We start from the raw sequence: 20,389 nt of genomic DNA, 5'->3' as shown, positions 1-20,389 counted from the left end.
TAGTTTACAATATTTATGATTTACTTTTGAAATATCTATCAATGTAGTTTTAATAATCCCCCACACTAGCTTTCAAATCTCTGATTCTACACTCCCTCATATTTCGATTGCTCATGTATTATAAATCATAGTTTAGCTTTTTTGATTAACTATAAAATATAATTGGTTTACTTTAACTTGGTTTCTATCTACATTTGAAATTGATAATATAATTGGATTTATTGGGGCATTTTGTTAAACAAACAGTAAAAAAATGTACGTATTAGTTCACTTAGCTTGCAACCTCAATGCATTATGGTATCTATTTCTACTTCTAATTTTAAATCTAGACCACAACCTACTGCCCAGGTGAGGCTAATGTGGAACTACTGCATATAAAAAACAATAATTAACATTATTCAAATATGCAAAGTTTCATAAGATTTAAAACGAAATTTGTTTCCAACATCAATATGTATTAGCCCAAATTTTATCTGGAAACTTCTCAGCATAAGCATCTATTATAATTAGTAGAAAAATACACAAATAAATTTAATTTGTAGCGATTTAATGAATTTAAACCTATGTAGGAATTGAACCTACACCTCTATGCATCCGCATAGTGCTCTACCACTTGAGCTAATAGGTTTACTTTAAAGTCCTTTTTATTCACTTCATATTCTTTTTTATTTACTTAGAGATATTGTATGTATTTCTCGTCATGAAAGCTTTATATTTGCTGACAGAAAGCAGCAATATACTTTATTAAGGAATGCTAGCATAACATCATCCATTACACAAGGAGGAGCCTCCTCAATCCATACTCATCTCCACATACTTTTTTTTAACGCAAAAGAGGATAAAGTGGTAAGACCACTCCTAGAATAAAAAAGATTACAGAAAGACAAAGAAAGCACGAAATAACTAAATATAAAAATGATGACAAAATGTCGAGTGAGGGTGACAGTTGAAGAAAAAGTTTGGCGAGGAACAACAGCAAAGAAGCCTTGATCAAGCAGCTTCAAGATCTGGAATTTTAGCAGTGTGTGTGTCAAACATCTCATTAGTAGGACAGAGATGGAACATTCTTACCTAAGGTTGACATCTTCCAAGAGAAGCTAGTTGATGAGGCAAATGGTTGACTGCAAGAGAAGATGAGCAATGTCCCTGATAATGTTTCCCATGTCATGGTCAAATAGGAATTTGGGTTATTGAGCATTTCCCTTAGAGCATTAGCACTTCCACGTTCCTACCACCACAGGATTTCAATGAAACCAGATATGCTCTTGCTAATGGCCAATATATATCAGTGCTACACCCATATATTTTCTAATCTGACAAGAGCAAACACAACCTACATTTGTGACTGCTTATATTCTAATCATAGGTTTAGTTTTTTTTATTTACTTTATAATGTAATTAGTTTACTTTTATTTGGTTTCTATCTACTTTTGAAATTGACAAAATAATACTCATAGGAGACATTACTAGTTCAATAATAGCACAGTGTGTAAGCAGCAAGTAATATAAGATTTAGCTTTATAACTTCTTTAGATGGTAAAATTGTACAAGGTTGTTCAATATCTCTTACAAAGCCACAACGTCACATTGATTTGAATGACTGCTTAAGCTTTTGTGAAATATGCAGGGGCTAGATTATAATGAATTTCTAAATCAACAGGTCAACAATTAAGATTAAGAACAAAGAAATGAGCAGCTTTATATCAACCAATGATCAAGAATAGGCAGAAAAGTGACGAGCTCTGCAATAGATTGCTACCTGGTTGTGAATGTAAACTCCAACGTTCTCCAAGTTTGAAGCATTGCCCATACATCATCAAGTGTAACTTCAGTCTTGAAACCAAGTTTTGTCAAAATACTTTAACACTTTTAACCTGTTTCAAAAAAATTATACATCTGAGAAATATTCAACTCATCTTACAGCATGCAAATAATTGCCAATGTTACGCAAACAAAAAGAACCCTCTCCTTTCAGTTTTACCATAATATTGAGTACTAGCTAATTGTGGTTAGAGTAGAAGCTCAAAATTTATGCAAAATTATAAGCTAAAAACTAACATTCAAAAAATCATAAAACTCAATTGTCATAAAATTACCATGAGAATTTACTCAATTCACATAGATTTGTGCTAGGACTCAGATCAGAAAACAGGGCACACACACACACACACAAGCACAGAAAATGTAAGTAGCTAATTGATATGATGTATTGATAATCAGTGAAATTATGCAATACAACTCTCCTTCTTCTGAGAGGAAGGAATCTCTCCAACAAACTCAATCTTAATCAATATTCAGCATAATTTCTTCTATTAGAAAACTCCTATATAAAATCAGTTGCTAGCATCTTCTACAGCTAAGAGGAATAACAAACTTATTTCCCAAAATTACCACATTACCCTAAACCCCATAACAAACTCATAGCAGAATTCTTCCAACTCAGCATCAAGTTGCTGGGGAATTCTTCTTGGGCTTCCTTCTAGCATATGTGATCAAAGGCCTAGGCTGATCCCTTGCAATACCCCCTTCCCAAACTTGCACCTTGTCCTCAAGGTGGAAAGAGGGGAACCTTGCATCAATCTCAGAAAAGTGCTCCCAAGTGGACTCAAACTCCTGCAATCCTTTCCACTTGATTAAAACTTCTGTAGCTTGCTGAGAAGTCCTCACACCCAGCACTGCCTCAGGTTCCACATCAAGAACCAAATCTGAAGTAAGCTGAGATGGGAGCTGTGAAGGGAAGTGTCCTGTTCCAATAGCTCTTTTCAGCTGGGAAATGTGAAAAACGGGGTGAATTCTGGCAGAGTCAGGCAGCTGCAACCTGTAAGCCACCTTCCCTACCCTTTGCAGCACTGTAAATGGCCCATAGAACCTAGGAGATAGCTTCTCATTCCTCCTCTTTGCCAAAGATTGCTGTCTATATGGCTGTAATTTCAAATACACCATATCTCTCACCTGAAATTCTCCCTCTCTTCTACTCTTGTCTTCATATTGCTTCATGTAGCACTGAGCTTGAACCAAGTGAAACTGCAGTTCATCCAGTATTGCATCTCTCTCCAGCAGCTGGTCTTCAACAGAAGAAACAGAAGTACTCCCTGGGGTGAAGCGCACTAGCTGAGGTGGGTCCCTCCCATATAGTGCCCTGAATGGAGTGCAATGTGTGGCTGTATGATAAGCTGTATTATACCAATATTCTGCCCAAGGCAGCCAAGATGCCCAGCACTTAGGCTTACCATTAACAAAGCAACGTAGGTAAGACTCAACTCCCTTGTTAAGAACCTCGGTCCGCCCATCTGTCTCGGGGTGGTAGGAAGTGCTTCTACGCAACTGAGTACCCTGAAGTTTGAACAGCTCAGACCAGAAAACACTCAAGAACACCTTGTCTCGATCTGAGACAATGGAAGAAGGGACACCATGGAGTCTAACAACCTCCTTCACGAAGCAATGAGCCACTCCTTGAGCTGTGAAAGGGTGCTTTAATGGAATGAAGTGGCCGTATTTTGTGAGGCGATCAACCACCACTAAGATTGAATCCCAACCTCCCGACTTAGGTAAACCTTCCACAAAGTCCATGGATATGTCTTCCCATACCTTGTCCGGAATAGGCAAGGGTTGAAGCAATCCTAAGGGAGAGAGAGTCGAGGTCTTGCTTTGCTGACAAACATGGCATTGTTTGACATAACTTGCAACATCTTTCCTCATGCCTGACCAATACCACTCGGCTGCCAAACGCTGATAAGTTTTCAAGTCACCAGCATGCCCTCCAACTGGTGAATCATGGTACTCTCTGAGTAACCTTGCTGAAAGCTCAGAATTGGCAGGAATTACTATCCTTCCCTTGTATCTAAGCACCCCATTTTCAACAGAAAACCATTTTGGAGCAGAACCTCCCTCATGTAACTGAGAAGTCAGTTTTAGCAGCCCCAAATCCTTGTCAATGAAGGACTTAACATACTCCCAACTCACCCCACAAGCTGCCACCAGGTTGGTACACTCCACCTCTGGTTGGTGTTGCCTTGATAGAGCATCGGCTACCCGATTGGTAGGGCCCGGCTTGTAGTGAATATCAAAAGTATAACCAAGAAGCTTGCTCACCCACTTTTGATAAGCATGCCCCACTTCTCTTTGTTCCAATAAGAACCTCAAACTCTTTTGGTCAGTGCGCACTATGAATTGCCTTCCTAACAAATAATGTCTCCACTTCTCTATAGCAAACACAATTGCCATGAGCTCTTTTTCATAAATAGGCTTTGCTCTAGCATGAACTCCCAAGACCTTGCTGTAATATGCTATTGGATGAATTCCTTGCAACAAAACTGCCCCCAACCCGAAGCCTGAGGCATCAGTTTCAATAACAAAGGGCAAAGAAAAATTAGGCATGGCCAGAATAGGAGCTCTGGTCATAGCTAATTTCAGAGCTTCAAATGCATGAGAAGCTTCAGCAGTCCACCCCCAACAATCTTTGCGCAACTGGTCAGTTAAGGGCCTGGCAATTTCAGCATACCCCTGGATAAACTTTCTGTAATAGCCTGTAAGGCCTAAGAACCCACGCAAGTCTTTAAGATTCAAGGGTACATGCCAATTCACCATAGCATGAATTTTCGAGGCATCAACCTCCACACCCCCTGCTGAAATGACATGGCCAAGATACGCCACCTTTTCTTTCCCAATCTCACACTTCTTCATATTTGCATAGAGATTATGTGAGGCCAAAGTTTGCAGAACCTGCTGCAAATGATGATAATGCTCATTCATGGACTGACTATAGACGAGTATATCGTCAAAGAAAACCAACACGAACTTCCGGAGAAAAGATCTAAACACCTCGTTCATAAGAGACTGAAAGGTGGCAGGGGCATTGGTGAGGCCAAAGGGCATTACGAGAAATTCGTAATGTCCCTCATGAGTGCGAAAGGCAGTCTTGGGCACATCCTCCGTTTTAACTCGAATTTGGTGATATCCCGATTTGAGATCCAACTTCGTGAACACATGAGCACCATTGAGTTCATCAAGCAATTCATCGATCACCGGGATGGGAAATTTATCGGGAACTGTCTCTTTATTTAAGGCTCTATAATCGACACAGAACCTCCACGAGCCGTCTTTCTTTTTAACGAGAAGAACCGGGCTAGAGTAGGCACTAGAGGAAGGTTGAATAGTTCCAGCTTTGAGCATGTCCTGTACCAACTTCTCAATCTCATCCTTCTGGTACTGAGGATATCTATACGGCCGAACACTAATGGGGTCAGTCCCATTCTTTAAGATTATGGCATGCTCAATGTCTCTGGTGGGAGGCAGCCCTTCAGGCATGTGAAACACCTACTGGAATTGGTCAGTGAGAGGTCGGAGAGGGGCAGGAACATAAGTGCCACTCTCCTGCTGCCCATCCATCTGATTGAACTCTACCAAAATGCCATGTCCTTCCCTTTGCAAGGTCTTAACCATGGCCTTTAGGGAAATGCAAGTCCTAGCCAAATGTGGTTCTCCCTTGAGGGTCACCATTTCTCCCCCAACTTGAAATTTAAGAGTCTGGTGCTTCCAATTTGAGGCAATTGTGCCCAATTTCTCAAGCCATTGGATGCCTAAAATCACATCCGAGTTGCCAAGAGGTAGGATGAGAAAATCCTCAACAATGGAAATTCCCTGTAACTGCAATAATACCCCTCTACTTATTCCTTCTCCCTGAACTGTTTCTCCGGTTCCCAAAGTCACCCCAAATTGCTTTGAATCGGAGATGGGTATTTTCAAGTGAGTTGCTGCCGTGGTTGATATGAAGTTGTGCGTAGCTCCTGGGTCAACCATCACAACCACCTTGCCCTCGCTGATGGTGCCCACTAATCGCATCGTCTTAGGGCTAGTTATGCCCATAACGGAACAGAGAGAGACCCCTGGTTGAGGGTCAAGAGAGAGAGAAGAAGCAGGGGTTGTGGGGTAGATCGGAGTTGCGGGAAGAACAGGGCTAGTAGGGGAAATAGGGGAAATAGGGGATGAGGGAGCTGTGAATTCCACCATGGCAAGTTCACCTGACGCGCCACCATCATCCTCGTCTTCCTCAACAGTCAGGAGAACGCTAAGTTCCCGGCGACGGCACCGATGATTCAAATTCCACTTCTCATCACATCGGAAACAAAGTCCTTGTTCGCGTTTGTGCTGCACCTCCTTCTCCGACAGCCTCCTTATTCCTCCGGTGTTATTGTGGTGGTAGGTGAGGCGGTTTGAGTGGGTCTGGGTGGACGAACTTAGGTTAGGGCTTGTGTTTGGGCTCGGGTTCGTGTTTAGGTGTGGGTTCGTGTTTTGGGTAGAGGAGTTAGGATAGGAACGTTGGATAGGGGAGGGTGTTTTCCACGTGGGAAGATTCCCACCATATCTGGGTTTCGGGTTGACCCGGATCTTCTCTTCAACCCGCATTGACAGATCCATGGCTTGATCCAAAGTAACCGGATCCAGGATCCGGACCTCCACGCGGATCCTTTCCTCCAACCCGTTTATATATTGCCCCTTAGCAATATCTTCTGGAACACCTTCGAGTGGAGCTAATAATTCGATGAATCGTCTCCGATAGTCCGCCATCGTGCCGGTTTGCTGGTGAGCCAACCACTGCTCATGCAGCGTTCCCATTGCGGTGGTGCGAAATTGGCGGAGGAGTAATTTCTTCAGAGAATCCCAAGTCAGTAGCGGGTGGCGACGATGCTCCCATTGATACCAAAGCAGGGCATCGCCGTCCAAAGCCACCACCGCCGCCTCTAGGCGATCTTCCTCGCTGAGCCGATACAAGTGGAAGAATCGCTCAGCCCTGAGAATCCAGCCATCGGGGTTAGTTCCATCAAAAATCGGTAGATCCAGCTTCCTCAACTTCCAGTTCGACTAACAACCTTGAACACCACCAGCTCCAACCCCCAGCTGCGGTGGCGCTCCGGCGAATGGATTATCCCACTGATAAGGAGGTCCATTCACTCCAGGTCCTCGATTCTCCGAACGAATCTCCGATCGATTCTTCTCCGAACTAGCAGCAAACTGACTCGTGAGATCAGCCTTAAATGAAGCCAAAGCTGATGCGATCTCTTCAGCAACTCGACCCGAAACACCAGCAATCTCCTGTTCCAGCAAGTCCAGGCGCTGAGCATGGGTAAGGCGAGCCATCCTACACTCCGATGAGGATCGAGGTTGCTCTGATACCAAGTTTCTAGGACTCAGATCAGAAAACAGGGCACACACACACACAAGCACAGAAAATGTAAGTAGCTAATTGATATGATGTATTGATAATCAGTGAAATTATGCAATACAACTCTCCTTCTGAGAGGAAGGAATCTCTCCAACAAACTCAATCTTAATCAATATTCAGCATAATTTCTTCTATTACAAAACTCCTATATATAATCAGTTGCTAGCATCTTCTACAGCTAAGAGGAATAACAAACTTATTTCCCAAAATTACCACATTACCCTAAACCCCATAACAAACTCATAGCAGAATTCTTCCAACTCAGCATCAAGTTGCTGGGGAATTCTTCTTGGGCTTCCTTCTAGCATATGTGATCAAAGGCCTAGGCTGACCCCTTGCAATTTGTTCACAAACTCACCAGCATTTACATAAATTTCAATGTCAATGTTTTATGATCAAGGTATTTTAGGAATTCTAGCAACAAAATCAATCACTATAATCATTCACAATTTAACCTCAAAAATTATATATAAGAATTCGATTTTCATAATTAAGAACCTTAAATTGACTATACAAAATATAAAATTAATGATGAACAAGGATAGTGAAATTAAAATCGGTGATTAACAAAAAAAAAAAAAAAAAAAAAAAAAAAAAAAAAAAAAACCTTACCTCAAAAACTACTTCAATGGAATCTAGAAAGCCTAGAAGTTGCTTCAATGGAGTAGTGAAAGCTCAAAAGTTGCTTCAATGGAGTAGAGAAAGCTCGGAGCCCGCTTTAAAGGAGAATTCAGAGGCTCGTTGTAATGGAGGAGAGAGAAAATGCCTGAGGAGAGAGAAAATGCGCATGAGTTTTGAAAAATGAACTGAATATGCGTGATTCAATCTAGACCGTTAGATCGTGCGCCTCTTCTCTTAGATCTGACGGTCCTGATTAGTTCCTATTTTCTATTATAGGATTGGTTCTCATTATAACCTGATAATATATATATATATATATATATATATATATATATATATATATATATATATATATATATATATATATATATATATATATATATATATATATATTTAAAAAAAACCCTCAAAATTACCTTTTGATTCAAACCGCGACGATGACGACGACGATAGAGATTGCTACAATGGTGACTGTAGACACCCAAATGTGTCTCCCCAAAACCAAACCCAGTGATGAATATTTCTCTTTCTTTTTTCTAAAATATTTCTTTTCTTACTCTATTTTATGAAAAATAGTCAGTCCAATTTAGTTTGGTCTATGATAAGGGTCCAATAATAGTGTAGTTGGATTGAGCTTGAAAATAGCTTTTTAATGATATATTATAAGCCCAATTCCGATGAATTATGAGGAAGTTATGGATTAAATTAAATTAAGCCCAATGATTTTAAATGTGGCCCAATGATCTAGAGGAGGGCCTATTAATTATTGTTCCTAAAGTAATTAGGATTGATTTTGATCTTCTGGAATATTTAGAAGGTTCTCTTTAATTCTAATGGAATTAGGACTATTAATTATATTTTAAAAATGTTTTATTTAGAATAAAATATGTTAAATTTGATTTCGAAAACTGCTCGGACGTATAATTACCTGCAACCGGTGTTAAAGGTAATTACGCGTGGAAAAGCGCGTTGACTTTTGGACCAGCGCGCAGGGTCGTCGCCAGACGCTGACCTTTGTTGCTTGGCGACGAGCCTGTCGTCTGGCGCTGGCTTCTGTCGCTTGCGACATGAGGTATTTTATTTCGAATATAATTTTCTTCGATCCCGTGCTATTTTTTCTATAAATAGGGGTCATATCTCCCTGTTTTCAGGGGATCTACAATCAACAATCATATAATTCTATTCTCTCTCTCTAAAAGCTAGAAGCTTTCTCTCTCTCTTCTAAACCTTCCCTTTTACAAAATTCCTCATACATTAGATTTAGACACATCTAGCCAAGTTCGAAGTTGCCTTCGCCCTAGATGTGAAAGGTTTAATATTTCCGTGGGTTTGGTCCCAAATCTCTATTTCCATTATTTAATTTAATTGGTTGATTTATTATTTTCCTTGAAGTTATTAACGCGTGTATTTTGTTATTAGAAAGAGATACGAGGCATCCAATTAAGTACTTTAATTGCTTTATTGATCTTTTGATATTGTAATCATGCTTAGATTATTTTGTTGATTCCTAGTATCATGTTTGGATGTTATATTGCTTCCTAATATCATGTTTAGGATTAACTAATATTTCTGATATTATTATGATGCTTCCTATTTCTTTCCTAATATTATGTTAGTATCATGCTAGGAATAAAGCTTTAATCTTATTGTTTAGTGACATGCTATGGTTTGTTATTAATCTTGTTAGTATCACGCCTAGGATCTTGCTATTATTATGCTTTATTGAGATTGAGATTATGATGATCATTATTTATTATGTTGCTTGATGATTATTATTGTTATTGCTTGATCACGCCTTTTATGCATGTTTAAAGGGAATTTGTACTTGTAATCACGCTTAATAAAATAATTAATAATCTTGTTTAGGCTAATATGATTATAATTCAAGTGATCGCCAATAATAGATTTGTTTGTGCATTAATATTCAACCAACATAGTTAAACAGGTTTAGGGTTAATCTATTGGTTGTATGTTAGTCAGAAAGCGCACATGAATACGAGAAGAATAAAGTAGAGGCCTATTTAGGGCAGGTTCAATCTCTTTTAGGTTGGATTTATACCTTCATCCCCGAACTTCCAGTCATGGTTCCAGACCTATTGGAGTTAACGATCTCCTGGATCGTTAAGGGGTGTAACCTTCACCCTGTGAACGGTTTACAAGTTCCTAAAACTTGTTGGCGACTCTTTTACTCTAGTTTCCTTCCCTTTGGACGCCACCATGCTTAAGTGTATGATCACAACGGGGCTCAAGTGTGGGATGTTTAAAATATTCCCTACAGTGATAAAATTGGAAATTGCTCAAAGTAGAAGAACAAAGAAATTTAATGATTGAAGGAAAATGAGGTAAGAAAGAAATTTAATTAACTTTTAAGAAAAGTAAAAACAAAAAAGAGGAGAGAGAAAATTTTGAGATGAGATTATAACAGAGGAGAGAGAAAATTAACATATATGTAAGAAAGAAGAAGAGAAAGTTAAGATATAAAGAAAGGGAAAAAAAAACCGTATGTTCATTTTAAAGCACTGCATATTCATACATACGGTGGTTGGTGCAGCTAGCTTAGCTGCACTAGTATGTAGCTAAGATTTTGTGGATATATTTCAGGTCAGTTTTGGATCAAATCGGGTCGGATGTGGTTAGTTGTCAAAATTAGAAAAATAGAAGTATAGAAGTATAGTTCACAAAACGCAAAAAATGCGTTTAGCGTTTGGAAGTGGAAGACGTCTACTTCTGATAATTTCAACAACCACAAAGCATTTCCAGCAGCAGCAACAACAACAACAACATCACATTCACAACATCCCCTCTTTCTTCCTCAAAACCTCCTCTTCTCTCGTCTCTTCTATTTTCCCCTCCAATAACAATCCCCTTTCCCTTTTCTTCTTCTCAACCTCATTTCGAGCTCCAACAATGGCGGCCGTTGACTCCACCAACTACGGATTCGATCGTCCTGAGATGTTTTCTCTTCCCGTCGCTAATTCCGTCGATGCTTACGATCGCCATGTCTTCCTTTGCTACAAATCTCCCGATGGTTGGCCTTCTAATGTTGAAAACTCTGATGTCGATCCTCTTCCTAAGCTTCTCGCTTTTGCTCTCAAAGCTCGCAAGGATGATATTCCTCTCAAGGTCTCTATTTCTTTTGATTTCGTGTTTTTTTTGATTGATTGTTGTTTCTGAAATTAGGTTTTTGTTTGATCATTTGTTGTGGTTTCAATTTTTGTTCATTTTTGATCTGTTTCATGTTATGTTTCTCTAATTTTTGCTGTTTGACTCCAGATTATTGTGTGCTGTATTATCATTGTTAATTATATAGTTTTGTTTGTTCGTAATTTGTTTTCACTAGCAAAATATATGTCGAAATGTGTGATTCCTTTTGTTAGCTCAGAATCCATTACTGTTTTATATGATGAATTATTTTTGTTGATTTTTGATCTGCTTCATGTGATATTGCTCTAATTTTTGCGGTTTGACTCTAGATTATTGTGTGCTGTATTATCATTGTTAACTATTAAGATTTATAAATGACGAAGTATATAGTTTTGTTTGTTCATTAATGATTTTCACTAGCAAAATATGTTGAAATGTTTAATTCCTTTTGTTTCAGCTCAGAATCCATTACTGTTTTATACTTTTTCTGTTTTTTTATTATAGTTGCAACACTTCTCTTTTCACGCTTGTTGATGTATGTTTTCAATTGTTAATATCTTTAATTACCAATATGTAAAAATTGTAAACTTTAGGTATTAAAATTGTATAGATCGAGACAAACCTAACAAGATCCCAAATGACTATATTTTTACTTATGTATAAATCGTCAAAATTAGTCAAAGTGAAACACATGTATAGTGTAAAAGTCAAACTGTTGTAACTATAAACAAATGGAGGAAGTATGATGAATTATTTTTGTTATGTTTATGGTATTATTTTATTTTTCCTTATTGATTGTGTGAATGTAATTTAATAATATTGTTGTATTATATCAGATGAAGAGTTGTAGATTTTCATTTTCTGATTTAGAAAGATATATTTGAGGCCTGGTGTAAAATAAGGTTAGGTGATATTAATCAACTTTTGTAGGCTCTAATTATACAAAGTAGATGGATGTGTTACTCGGGGATAAAACTGTTGATTTGATGTTTAAATGGCAGGTCGTAGAAAATTATCTGTGATTAGTAACACTAATTTGCTGCTATATACTGTGAATTCGTATTTCGGGCTTGTAAAGTTCTTTTGATGGGGTTTATTTTCACATTTTGATGCTTATGGCATTGAAGTTATGAGTCATGACGTACTAAACTTTTGCTTTATATCTTGGGTTTCCAATTGCCTAACTAGTTTCAATGAATCGAATCACCCATACTTATTTTAAGGGTTCGTGCTATTCAAAGATGAATCAGTCACTAATGATAATGCTTGTCTCTTATTATATAGACTCGTCTGACCATATGTGGTGGCTGCAATGGGGATGAGTGCTCAGATGGGGATTTATACATTTTTCCAGAGATGGTCAAATATAGGTAAAGAGTATTCATAACGACTTCTATTATTTAACTGTTTAATGTTGATTTCTTTTTGATCTCTCATTGATGGCATTTTGGAGTTAAGAAAAATTTGTAAAAAAAGTCCTTTTAAAACACAAATTGTTTTGAAATAATTCCTTTTATAGTTTATTATTTGTGAGCAGCAACCTTTAATCTGAATTTTATTAAAATTAGCACTATTTTCCCGGAATTCGGCCAATAAAGTCAAATTGTCGGCTCTTATGGTGTGTGAAGCGCACACTCCTTTCTAATTTTTCTCTCACGCCGATTCTCTTCTCCCTTTTATTATCTTCATTTGTTCTTCAGCAATATTAACTTTCTTTTGCTCTCCTTGCAAATCCAATAGGTTATATTTCTTGTACTTTCATGTCAAGGTGTGATTAATTTTCAATGTTTGGGTGAGAATCTTCCCCATTTGCATGTATAAACATTGAACTTTCTTGAACAGAATACAAACTATTTTTGTCTATCAAAATCCTAAATATAAATCAAAGACTCAATTGCAAAGAGAAGATTAATTAAATACAATACCCTATCGCTCACTTCTTTTTCTATGGTGGTTGTTTTTCATCATCCTCAATTCCTCATCATCATAACTCATCACTATGTTGTGCAAGACTGTTTGATCAGATTGTTGCTATAATCCCATATTCGTATTATTCTTTCTATTCCACGGATAATCAGTTTCTCTTTGAAAAGCTTAAAAGGAATGCTTAAACTTTTTTCTGAACATGACATATGGGTGCAGAAGTAACTGAATTACATTTTTTAATGTCAGAAAAAGTTTGAGAGCTGTAATAGCAAGAATTTCAATCATGTTGAAGCAAAAATCTGAATATAAATTGACTTGATGTCCTTAAGACATAGATTTTCCAAGAGGAACATTGAATGTAGCATACTTGCTGTATTGGGGTAACACTTTTAATAAATACAAAAGCACATGAGAGACACACAATATTACATTGTTGGTAGCTATTATGGGTTTTCCAATAAGTTATAGCGGGAAATTTAAGTATTTAACGGGATATATGTTGTGAAACCACTTCTACTGGAGCCTTTATTAATATTTGATGTAACAAGTGAATTGAGGCTAACATGTTGTAATTCAGAGAGAGAGAGAGAGTAGGAGGAGAGGGAGGGAGGGAGGAGGAGAGGGAGGGAGAAGGAAATCTGAGGTCAATCAAAGGTGTTACTTATAGTAAAATTTATTTTACCAGGTGCTTTCTCAAAAAAGTAATGAAAAATAAAATAGTATTTCACAAAATTTTGAACTTTAAAAGGCCTTTTTTGTGACAAATTTACCTTAGTTTTACTAGCACATTTATGGTGCCGATGAGCTATGAAATGTAGGCCATATTATTTCTCGATGGTTTATTTTTTGCTTTGACTTTTTTTTTTTTTCCATTATTCATTTCTGCTTTGACCTCTTTTTTTTTTTTTTTTTTTTTTTTTTTTTCTTTTTCTTCAGCTCTAAATTGAATATTTTGGTGATTGTAGGGGGTTGAAGGAGTCAGAAGTGGATGCATTTGTGGATGACGTTCTTGTGAATGGTAAGACATGGGGTTCTGAAGTACCTGAATCCTTAGTTGGTGCATATATTTTTGTTTGCTCCCATGCAAGCAGAGATAAAAGGTGTGGTGAATGTGGTCCTGTCCTCATTGAAAAGTTCAAGGGGGAGATTCAGTCGAGGGATTTGAATGATAAGGTTTTCGTGAGTGCTTGTTCTCATGTTGGGGGTCACAAGTACGCTGGAAATTTGATCATCTTTGGGACAAATGCTGAGGGAAAGGTTACTGGGGATTGGTATGACACTATCATATTTCTTTTCGTTTGCTTGACATTTGCAGTGGTGGTGTCAGGGACTAATTAGTTACTTGTTGGCTTGCAGGTATGGTTATGTCACTCCAACTGATGTGCCAGACTTGCTTGATGTGCATATTGGCGAAGGAGAAATCATAGAAAAGTTATGGAGGTATGTTATGTTTTCACTTATATCTGTTAAATTATTTGTCTTGTTGGGTGCTGTTTATAGATTTAGCAAGTTTGAATGTGGTATACCCTGCTCCATGGCCCATATTGGCATTTACTCTAAGCTTTAGGCTTCATAATGTATGACAATTTTGCCTTTATGACATTTTTGCCCTTTAAAGCTGAACAATGATCATTGCTTAAACAATTAGGAAATTTCTTTTCTGAAAAAAAAAAACTTTCAAAAAACTTGACTACCTTGTGCCTTGAGAAGTTTAATGGTAGGTGTGTTACTGCATGTATCTTTGACACTTAATTATCAATTTTAGGGGTCAAATGGGCTTGGAATTAGAGGCTGCTGAAAAAGAAGAGAACAAACCCGCAACTGAAAACATTCAGGAGAAAACTGAAGAGAAATCACAGGAAACTGAGGTTAAGGAAAGTACAACAGGCTGTTGCCAGGGTACAAATGCAGTTTCTTGTTGCAGGGATGGCTCTGTTGCCAATGGAGAAGTTGCGGAAGTAAACCCAAAGGAAACCTCAGATGGGCCTTGCAAGAAAGGAACGGTATACTTGCCAGCTTGGGCAGGAAAATGGGAGCAGAGTGATCTTCTGATGGTCGGCGCCGTTGTTGGTGCTGTAGCAACTGTTGCTGTGGCTTACAGCATCTTCAGAAGGTTGGCATAGGTTCTCAAAATATCTGCTTGCATTTAGTTGTGTGAATGACGATCTTTTTGTAGTGAGGTTTAAACAATAATCTTTAAATCCTTGCGTTTGGCTACTAGTTAATTGCTAATATAACCTTAAAGTGGGATGGATATGGGTGAATTGGTGGATTTAAAGACGAATCACTTCACTATCCCAATATATTGCTTCTTAAGCACTACACAGTTTATATTTGGGAATGGAGAATCCTTGTGTTACATTGAAATTACACTTGTATTAGTTGTGTTGCTAGTCAATTTCTAGCCAATATGAACACCGAAACCTATTTTCTGTGCATCGACCAACATTTCTCTGATGTGTGTATCTCTGTATGTTACTCTGATGTTTGCTTGCTGGGGCCTGGGGGTCGTGGAAGGTAGGAAATAACATTTGTTCAACCTTTGCTTTCGGTCAAGGGGAGTGGATTGCAACTTTGCAAGACACTTTTAGGAACTCTGCTTCTTAATTCTTATATCAATAGCCGATGTTCGTTGTTATAAAGTTGAGGACTGGAGGAAACAATTTCAACTTGCGAAGTTTATAACTTGGCTGTTTACAGGGTTTAGAACTCTTGTTCTACCCTTGTTTTAAGATTGGCTAATAAATATGGGGAGATGTGTTTTGTACAAGAGGTTAAGGTGGAGTTAAGCCAACAAATGGTGATTAAGTTCTAGTATTTTTCACCTTTTTGTGATTAAGTTTCCAAACACCACCGTTCGGTAATTGGAGGTCAAATTCTAGTTGAAAAAATTAAACAAGGAATAAATAATAACACTAAAGTAGCAACCGTTGACGTTAATATTATCTACATGGTAACTTTACAAGAAAAATTTTCCCGCTAAATAAAATTTGATGTCATTATATTTTACTTTGAGCACTTATTTAGTATATTAAGTAGTTTTTGTATATTAAGGGCATGTTCTCTTCAGCTTAATTTCAGTTCCGCTTAACTCAGTTCAGTTTCTAATTTCCTTCTCTCATAAATAGTTCACTTTAGCTCAATTCAGTTCAGTTCACCTCAGTTCAGTAAATCAAAACAGGCCGATTGAACAGGCCCTAAGTCTATAATCACAACCTCTTGATAAGGATTGACTTTAGCATTGTATATATTCTTTGGTAACTACCTCCTAGAATTACTATAATTGCAAATATCCGGGAACTGAATGGATTTAAAATTTTTTGGTTAATTTCTTGGTTCAGTTTTAAACAATGTATGGTCCATTAGACTTAAGCACTGCATTTGACATGTTTAGGTATGTTATTAAACAATATTAAACACGTGAGCATATTTTAGGCCTAACTAATAAGCGGATTGAACTCTAAAAGGATTAAGTCTCAAAACTTACATTGTATGACATTTTAAAGTCAATAAACACTTCAACTTTGATTTAGGTTAACGGGTTTTTATATCATCATTGCACTTTCTTTCGGGACAGGATACCAAATGTAAGTGTCTACACTACCAACAAATTGTAAGGAGAGAGGAGAAGATGCTCGCGACTGTTGTTGGGCGATGTTGCTGTCGCTTGTCGATAGTGGTTGTCGCCCTGTAGTGGCCTGATGGTGGCTTGCGGCATGAAGAGGGAGAGAGAGGAGATAGATGTGTGAGAAGAGAGAGAGAGTTTTGAGGGTTTTGGGGTTTTAGTAAAATTGCTCAATTCTAAAATTAAAATAAAACTTTTGGGGAAAATTTATGAACATGTGGGGTTTTTATACTCCCTTTTATAATAAAAATAATTAATATTTACAAGTATGCCATTAATGAGAAATTCTTTCCTTTAAAATTCTTTGAGTTTTCCTACTTAAACTTTTTCAAAACTTTTCATTTTTCAAAAGTAAAACTAGTTAAGCAATTGATATTACTCCAATTATATACTGTTTGAATAATATATTTACTCGTATTTTGTAAACTTTATAATTAATTTATAAATTATAAAAAATATTAGTATAAAATATTAATATAAAATGTATAAATACGTAGTATTACAACAAACTTTGCAATAAATAGCTCATCTTACTTGAGCATACTCAATTCTTGGAGATGTCCAATCTCGTATCCCTCACAACAATTTTTTTTTAAAATTTATTTTTATTTGTGTTCTTAATCAAAATCCTTAAAGTAGCTTCATGAAAGTTTTTGTCTGTGACTCAAAGTAACTCTTATGTTTTCGTGTTTGATTTCAACAACTTTATCATCAATCATTACCAGATTAAACAAGTTTAATCCTTTTTCACTCTTAACTACAACTAACTCTTTTTCTTTTATTTTTTCGAATTAGGCTTCTCTTCATTCCAATTTGAATTTGTTTATCTCCCTCCATGCTCTTGCTTTTTATTTTATTTTATTTATTTTTTTGGTTTGACAATATCATGTTGTTGAAATTAAGAAATGGGCTCACAAGCACCATTTGTGGGTTATTGTTCTTTTGTTGGGAATTAAAATGTTTCTATAAGAGCTTTTTTTTTTCAGATTAATTATATTTTTCTTTGAAGGGCTTTAGATTGATTGCTGTTTTTGATCCCGAACTCAAAATAAGGCAAAATAATGTATCATTGAAAAACTCTAGAAGTTTGCTTTTGAACCAATAGTGAAAAATCTGTCGATTTTGGGCTTGATATAGTATTTTTCGCAAATCTCATTTGTTTGTAATCAAAATTGCTCTTATGATATATATTGGAAAACTAATTTCAAGGGCTATCCACCAATATAAGTTCCATATACATGGAAATTCTTACGACATGGCAAATAATGTATCATTGAAAAACTCTAGAAGTCTACTTTTGAACCAATCGTGAAAAAGGTGTCGATTTTGGGCTTGATATAGTAATTTTTGCAAATCTCATTTGTTTGTAATCAAAATTGGTCTTATGATATATATTGGAAAACTAATTTCAAGGGCTATCCACCAATATAAGTTCCATATACATAGAAATTTTTAAGGCATGGCAAATAATGTATCATTGAAAAACTCTAGAACTCTACTTTTGAACCAATCGTGAAAAAGGTGTCGATTTTGGGCTTGATATAGTATTTTTCGTGTTTTGGGTGTTTTTGTCCCTCGGGAGAGTTATAGCTCGAGGAATGATCCGACTGCGTCTGTACCTGCAAAACCACGGAGACTCCGGGTGGTAGGAGCTCCGCCTCCGACGATCAAGTTAGTACTCGAATGTGGGTAGGAGAAGGTGCGGAAAATGAAAAGTGAGATCTTCTCGGATTCCGAGATCAGGTGTTTCTCTGATGTAAGAGAATGTAGGGTCTGCTGTAATAATCAATTCCTGTCCCGAAAATGGGGGAATCTCCCTATTTATAAGGTATTGGGAAACGTGCCCCTGGTTATTTCACTCTGACCTAGCTTTGCTGGGGTGCGCCGTATTACGGCTTTCTCGGGATTTGGGCCCTCGAAGGCCGCTTTTTTCTCCCAAGCTCTAGGAGGTACATGTGTCAGATGGAGACTGGTCCAATTCGGACCAACCAGAGTATGACACGTGTCAGGACTTAATTGACCCACGTGGCATGGGTAAAATTACCCAAAACATTTGCCCCTCACAGATGTGACGTGGCGCACCACGTGGCATCTGTGACACATGTCACTCAGCCAAAGGAAATAGTTTTTTTTTTTTTTTTTTTTTTTTTTTTTTTTTTTTTTTAACTGTGAAAATTGAACCTTTCACATTCCGGGGAAATTGCCAGGATGCCCCTGTTTTTTACCCCTCTATAAATACACAATTTACCCCCCTCATTTTGGACGTTTCCAAAACACTCTAGAGAGAGAAAATCACCAATCCTAGAGAGAGAGAATCTGCTGTCTGTCCGCGTGAACACAAGCGTTGTTCATTTTCCGCCTGCCTCAGCCGGTTTACAACCGCCTGTGCCCCAAGCAAGCAAAGTCGACTTCAGCAGCATCTCAGTCGGTCATCACTGTTTGCCCCCCTTTCAGAGACAAACGTAAGGTACCGCCTCTACTCCCTTTAGCTCATTTACAATTGCTTTAATTCATTCAATAAATGGACTCATCATCAACACACACGGCACGGCCTAGGTCAGTAGTCAGCCGGTCTCCTGGTACGGCCGAGTCTAGGACTGGGAGTGCCGGCTCTGGGTGCATGGAGCAATTTTATACTCCTCAACATACCATCTATGTGTCTGTGCAGGACACGATGGCTAGAACTAAACAGACAGCCACCAGACGGCGTCGAAGAAACGGTACTTTGGAAGTGCCGTCTGATGAGGTAACCCCGGTTGAGGGGTCAGAGAGCAATGAAAGCTCAGGGGAATATTCCCCGTTTAGGATTCCTAGAACCCCAAGTGACACAATCCTATACGATGATGGTAGAGACGGGGAGGGAGCCGTCTCCCAGACGGACCTTGATGAAGCTGGCCCTGAAGATAGAGACGGGGAAGAGTCTGCATCGGGGTCAGCCGGCGACAAGGGAGACGGTGAAAGCTCTGCCTCAGGGTCTAGCTCTGAGGATGATAGTGATGCCCCTCTTTCCCCGCTTGAGGATAGTGAGGCTGAAGAGAGGAAAAAATGGGAAGCGAAGGATGATCCTTTTCAGATCCATATCTCCGCTAAAGACAGGCGGGCACTGCTAAAGGGCATTGAAAGCTTTGTAAAGAAGCGGCCCCTGGGAAATGGATATACTATCCAGGTGCCACCTGAGCTAGGCACCATCTCCTGGAAAGATGACCAGGAGAACGCCAATGCCTACTTTGGATGCTATGAGGCGGCATTCCTGGCAGGCCTCCGGTTCCCGCTTCACCATGCTGTGAGAGCCATACTGAGGGGTTATGGCCTGGGCATCTGGCAGCTCTCCCCAAATTCATGGGCTAACATCCTGGGATATGTTGCCGCCTGTGAGATGCAAAACTTGAATCCCACAACCGGGGACGTAATAAAGGTCCCTAATAATTGGATTCCCATGTGCACATGGTTTAGGGATGAGGCGTTCTTATCCGCCTGCGGGCTTAGCACGATGTTTCCAAAGCGTATGTTTGATATACACCCGGTTTAATTTCGCTTGTACTATTGTTAGCTAATTATGATTTTGCACTAATCATGTGTTCATTATTTTTGCAGAAGAAGCTTTGAACATGGTTACTGACGAGAAGACTCCCAAGCAATCCTCTGCACAAATCTGGAGAGACCTGGCGGAGGCTAAGGCCGCCAAGCTAAAGGCTGAGGTAAAGAACCATCTAGCTCCTTGAACTGTTTTTCCAACAGACATTGCCGGTTGTATATTTAATACTTCGTTAATTGCAGGGTGGAGAGGCACCTAGGTCCTTTACTAAGAACCTAGCTAAACGGCGATGGGATGAGACCGCCTCCACCCAAAC

At 38.3% G+C, this 20,389-nt stretch overlaps 1 protein-coding gene across 1 annotated transcript; it reads left to right on the top strand.

Annotated features, from left to right (window-relative positions):
- Positions 1–10,570: 10,570 nt before the first annotated feature.
- LOC145562407 (altered inheritance of mitochondria protein 32-like) lies at positions 10,571–15,351 on the top strand. Its single transcript, XM_081622678.1, has 5 exons — positions 10,571–10,966; positions 12,272–12,357; positions 13,879–14,184; positions 14,270–14,353; positions 14,679–15,351. Exons 1-5 carry the CDS (start codon positions 10,751–10,753, stop codon positions 15,034–15,036), a joined length of 1,050 nt encoding a protein of 349 aa, XP_081478804.1. The 5' UTR covers positions 10,571–10,750; the 3' UTR covers positions 15,037–15,351.
- The last annotated feature ends 5,038 nt before the right edge of the window (positions 15,352–20,389 follow it).

Source organism: Chenopodium album, chromosome 10 (genome assembly GCF_948465745.1).
Source record: "Chenopodium album chromosome 10, dcCheAlbu1.1, whole genome shotgun sequence".
Lineage (NCBI taxonomy): Eukaryota > Viridiplantae > Streptophyta > Magnoliopsida > Caryophyllales > Amaranthaceae > Chenopodium > Chenopodium album.
This window is presented reverse-complemented; position numbering and strand designations above follow the sequence as displayed.

Excerpts from the sequence above, each read along its gene's own strand:
- LOC145562407 (XM_081622678.1), top strand. The coding sequence starts at position 10,751 with ATGGCGGCCGTTGACTCCACCAACTACGGATTCGATCGTCCTGAGATG. Across the intron at positions 10,967-12,271 it reads AGGATGATATTCCTCTCAAG|ACTCGTCTGACCATATGTGG; the intron begins GTCTCTATTTCT and ends CTTATTATATAG. Across the intron at positions 14,185-14,269 it reads GGAAAGGTTACTGGGGATTG|GTATGGTTATGTCACTCCAA; the intron begins GTATGACACTAT and ends GTTGGCTTGCAG.